Source organism: Elephantulus edwardii, unplaced genomic scaffold (assembly GCF_000299155.1).
Source record: "Elephantulus edwardii isolate Elephantulus edwardi_28Jun2011 unplaced genomic scaffold, EleEdw1.0 scaffold00186, whole genome shotgun sequence".
NCBI classification, from domain to species: domain Eukaryota; kingdom Metazoa; phylum Chordata; class Mammalia; order Macroscelidea; family Macroscelididae; genus Elephantulus; species Elephantulus edwardii.
In genome coordinates, this window is record NW_006399936.1 from 1,032,203 (window position 1) to 1,037,706 (window position 5,504).

A 5,504-nucleotide genomic window follows, 5' to 3' on the forward strand; every position below is an offset into this window, starting at 1 on the left:
CACACACACACACACACACACACACACACACACACACACGCTCACCGGTAATTGCAGCTTCAGAATCTCACATTCCTCCCTCAGCATCAATGTCCGAGTTTTTCTACAAGTATTGTTCTTTGTGTCAGCAAAGACGGCACGGGGATTTAAGCGGCTGGAGTCGAGAGCCAGGTCATAATTGACAATGCTCTGAGTCTCTCCTGAAGGACAGAGTAAGGTGGGGTGAGGAGTCTTAATGTTGGAATCAGACAGACAGGAATTTGAGGCCTATTGCTCCCCAGTAAGATGACTTTTAAAAAAAAAAGGAATTAAGACTCAAAAAGGTCAGATAACAAGTCCAAAGTGAGTTTAATAATTGCACCCTCTTGTTGGTGAAGATAAATAAAATAATGCCTATAAAGTACTTATTATTGTGCCTGCCACATAGAAACTCCAAAAAATGGTCACTAGTGTTTTGCATCTCGGGGGAAAGAAACAGATTATTTCCTCTCATGTAATTTATAGCCTCTGAAAGCCTCCTGGAGGGTCATCCATCAGTCCATTCTGACTCAATGGCATATAGCAACAATAGTAGTCTATTACATAAGGAAATTCTGATGGCTTAGTGGGTAAGGAGTTGTGCTGCCAACCCAGAGGCAGGTAGTTCAAATCCACCAGCTGATGCACAGGAGAAAGTTGACCAGTCTCCTCCCCTGTGACCTACAGCCTCTGACAACACACTGAAGAGTCAGCTATGAATTTGTTTCAACTCAGTGGCAATGAGTCTGAAAGAGGGAGAGTCTATTATACAAAGAAAGCAGAAAGACACTAAAAAGAAAAAAATTAGCAAAGTGGATGTCAGGAAAATATTCTGAAACTTGTTTTTGTTGAGAGGTTAAAGTAGAAAGAAAAAAGAGCTCTGGTGGCCTAATGGCAAGAAGCTGCGCTGCAATCCCGAAGGCCACCAGCCACACTGCAGGAGAAAGACGGGCAATCTCCTTCCATTCAGTTAACTACCTATGAAAACCTACCAGAGGGTCAGCTAAGGGTCAGTTCTGACTTTACAGTACAAAACAATGACAACAATAGCAAAGTAAATGCCTAAAGTAGGAGGAAGAAGCAAAAAAAGTAAGAAAGCTGAACAGAAAATATCAAAGGGAAGCTTGAGAAGGCAAAGCAAAATGTCATTATGAAATGTGAAAAGGCCTGGAGTTAGAAAACCACAAAAGAATAACTCACTTGGCATGACTCAAGCTGAAAGAACTGAAGAAAAAAATTCAACCCCGAAAGTTCTATGGGCAAAATCATGAACACAGGAAGCATCGAAAGAAGATGGAAGGGATTGGTCAGCATTCAACCATTTCAAGAGGCAGCATTTGACGAAGAACCAATGGTACCGAAGGAATTAGTCCAAGCTGAACAGGGAACAAGACTCCAGGAACTGATGGGAGACCAATCAAGATGCTTCAACAAATGGATGCCGTGCTATAAGCTCTCACTCATTCTATATAAAGGTGTTCCCACAGAATGCAGAAATTCTTGAAATATCAAGTAAAAGTTTGCTGAAGATCATTCAAAGCCAACTGAAGCAATACATCAACAGAGAACTGCCAGAAACTCAAGCCAGATTCAGAAAGGAACTTGGAAAAAGACATCTCATTGCTGATGTAGGATGGATTTTCGCTGCAAGCAGAGAATATCAGAATGACGTTTATGCCTAGTGGCAAGAAGCTACCCAGAGGTACACGGTTCAAATCCACCAGATGCTCTGCTGGAGAAGGAGGGACAATCTCCTCCTGTACCAGTCAGATCTGATTTGACAGTACACATACACACACACACACACACACATAATAATAAAATTTTTTAAAAATAAAATTTAAAAAGATGTTTATCTGTGTTTTCTTGACTATGCAAAGGCACTTGTGTGCATCGTAAGTTACTGCACACTTTTTCTCCTTAATAATCAGGTATATAAAAATAAAATAATGAAAATTATAACATGCGGTCTGTGGTAGCTAAGGAATCTGCAGGGGCACCCAGTCAGAGGCAAGGACACGCGTTAGAGGCAGTGGGGGGCTGGCTGCAGGCCGGGTACGGCACAGTCATACCTAAACGAGAGTCTCTGAATATTTCAAAAGGTGTATCTTAAGCACTCCTGGTGCCAGACACAAAATGGCACAAGCCTGGCCTCAGACTGAGCTGGGCTGAGGCCAGAAGAGCACTGTCAGCTACTTAGGGTCTGAAGTAGGGGAAAGTCACTCCGCTGATCCCTGGGAGGGTATGGGAGGCAAAGGGGAATTACAACATTTCTTGTCATCAGCCATCTGCTGGTGTGGACACAGCCACAGGTCCAGGTTGACTTATCAACCAACCCGAAAGCTACACTTAAACATTCAAAATGGCTGTGCTGCAACATTTACAACTCACGGCTCCACCTGCCACTTGGTTTTGATGATTTCACGGATTTACTTTTCCCCCTCCAGTCACTGTGTGAACCCCTTTGAAACTCAGGGTTCAGAGATTACAATCTGTTATCTGTTATCGTTGCTTTATCTCTGTTTTATAGTCCACCTTCTTACCCGGAAGTCCCATGTGAGTGGTTTTTTTTATAAATAGAAATTTATTTTCTCAACTTTTTAGGAGGCTAACACTCTTGAGTCCAGGATTCTGAGGAACACTTGACCTGCTAGGTCTGGGGAAGGAAGGTCCTGCCTCCCGTCTGTGTTTGTTTTGTGGGGGTTGTTGTTGTTTTTAATTTTTGACATCACGCTGCACTGCAATCCCAGAAGTACCCGGTTCAAATCCACCAGATGCTCTGCTGGAGAAGGAGGGGACAATCTCCTCCTGTACCAGTCAGATCTGATTTGACGGTACATGTAAAAATAACACAATAAAAAAAAAAAAATTAAAAAAAATTTTTTTACATCTGTCCTCTCTGCTTGTTCCTGTTTGTTAGCTCCTTTATTGTCTCTTAAGATTTTTCTCGTTTCTTTTCCCCCTTTGTGGACTTACTGGAATTCTTTCCATTGGTCTATCTTCTCGTTTACTAATCTTGTTCAGCTTCTAATCTAATAATATTCAGTTCTTCATTTTAATCTTTGCCGTTCCTTTCTCCATTCCTAGAGTTTCCGTTTGACTCTGTCTCATGAATTTCATCATCTTTGTCAACGTTTTCCATCATTCTGAAGACGGCAATTGTAGTTATTCTAAGGTTCTTATCTGGCAGTTCGGAGTCAAATCTGAGTCTGTTTCCATTGCTCTTTCTCACTAACCAATCATTTTCTGAATCCCAGGTCTTTTTTGAAACTCTCTCGTTATTCCTCTATATTCTTGAAGATAATAACTGCAGTTAATTTTTAATCCCTAATCTAATAATTTCTGCAGTCCTGGCAATAGGTCTGGCTTAATCTGTAGGTTAAGCATTGAACTATTAACTAAAAGGCTAGCAGTTCAAATCCACATCATCAAAGATGAGGCAGTCAGCTTCTTTAAAGAGATACAACCTTGGAAATCTTGTGATTCGAATAGACTCCAATCTGTCCTCCAGGGTCACTAGGAGTTGGAACAGACTCTATAGCAGCGGGGCTTGGATTTGAAGATTTATTTAGTAACTGATCTCAGAGTCTGTTGTGTTGTTGTTTTTTTAACAATGTCTCCATGGAAAGACCCAAGTATCCATCAGAGTTGTACCTAACACAAACCATGCTATTTTAAGCCGCTTCAGATGCATGTGAAAGAAAGTTGGACCGTGCATAAGGAAGACTTATTCATTCAAGAAAAAATAAATTCTTCCTTTTCATTCAAGAAAAAAAAACTATATTTCTTATTATTCAAGAAAAAACATTAAAGTCTCTGAATTTGTGATATTGACAAAGAATATTAAATATATCATGTTGTTGTTATGTACCGCAGAGTCAGAACCGACCCACAGACGACCCTCTGGCAGATTTCCGGAGGTTGTTAATAACACAGAAGGGGATTTCCCATCTTTCTCCCACGGAGCATCTGGTGGCCTTGAACCACATACCTTCAGGGATTGCAATGCAGCTTCTAGCCACTAGGCCACCAGAGCTCTCTAAATATACATAGACAATCAAAAGGATAAATGTATCTCTCTTGGAGGAAGTGCAGCCAGAGTGCTACTTAGGAGCAAGGATGATGAGGCACCATGCTTGGAAAAGTAGAGGTTAGGGAAGAGAAGACTCCCAGCAAGATGGCTTGACTCAGAGGCTGCAGTAACAGATTGTGAGATTGCCGTAGGAGTGCACAGAGCTCTGTTGTACAAAGGGTACCCAGAAGCCAACTCAATGACGTCTAACAACAACATCTTCTCAAACGTATGTCTCCTAAGCACTGGAAATCTGTTAAATCCTCTACTCAGCTTTCCAAATACTCTCTTCTCCTGGTTTCTTAGCGAATTGGCCTAACCAAGCTTGCTTTAGGAGTTAGTAAATAACTTGACAGGAATTGCTGGGTAGATTGTGGGGCACCTTCTCTAACTTCCCTGTTCTCTATGACTTTGTCTCTCAATTTCCCACCATGCTGGCTGTACCAGCTCTGTCTGCTGTCACTTTAGGCTGGTAAGACTGCTTCTCCCTTCTGCTTTGCCTCTTCACCATCAACACTTGAAAGGAGGAAGGAACCCTTTCAAGCAGCATAGGGTTCTTTGGGTGCAGGGAGAAAGGAAAAAGCCAAGATAGTTGAGATAAAACGCACATCTGAATACTTTATAAATTGTGCTTAGCTTTTATCAACTCAGCTTCCGCTTTAAATGAATTCTGTCTCAAGTGGAAACCCCAGGTTAGTTCACAGGTCCTCGATTCCTGATTCTCTAGAGAACTAGGAGGATGAGGGATGATTACCTTCTCACCTCCGAGGTGGGCTTTCTGGGCCTCCATACACAGCCCACTCACTCCAGCCACACTTGGAGAAGGCCTTTGAGAACTGAGCTCTGGACGGTCAGAAGGTGAAGCAAATGCCTTCGTTGCTGTTTAACCTCTTGAGACTTGCCCACCAAGCCTTACCTTCTCTAAGTCGATCCCGTGTGCTTTTGAGGGCCTGCAGGCAGACTCTGACCTCCCCTGCGTTTTGGTTTTTCACTACGTGCTCCCCACATTCAAATGTCTTTCTTGCCACTTCCTTGGGAGTGAACTCCATTGTTACCCGGACTCTGAGTACAGGCTGGGACCTGCAGGGATACCAGAAAGCGGCTGCCCACTAGGGGCCTTCAGACGGCAAAGAGACTCCTTGAGGAGAGGACTCCCCCAGGTGTTCTCCGTAAAGTTTCTCACCTGAGCAGCAGCATGCGGCCCTGGGCTCCCACAGCCAAGTCCACCAGACCATCCGATGTGATGTCCAGGCCCCCACTCAGTGACTGACCAAAATACTGGAGCCTGGGAGAGAACTGGGAGCCCACAATCCGCTGAGGAAAGGAGAAAGGAATAAATAAGAAAATAATTAATAATATTATCTTTAAATAATAATGGATAATAAAATGGCTGACTCTGAGAAGAATGGGAATC

General features: G+C 42.8%; 1 protein-coding gene across 1 annotated transcript in view; it reads right to left on the reverse strand.

Annotated features, from left to right (window-relative positions):
- ITGAM (integrin, alpha M (complement component 3 receptor 3 subunit)) overlaps positions 1–5,504 on the reverse strand; it is a 41,662-nt gene that overhangs the window by 8,656 nt on the left and 27,502 nt on the right. Inside the window, exons 15-17 of the mRNA XM_006896488.1 lie at positions 5,274–5,404; positions 5,007–5,170; positions 46–200 (exon numbers count right to left, since the gene is read on the reverse strand). Of these exons, the coding sequence (XP_006896550.1) occupies positions 46–200; positions 5,007–5,170; positions 5,274–5,404 (450 nt within the window). The remainder of the gene's footprint in view (positions 1–45; positions 201–5,006; positions 5,171–5,273; positions 5,405–5,504) is intronic.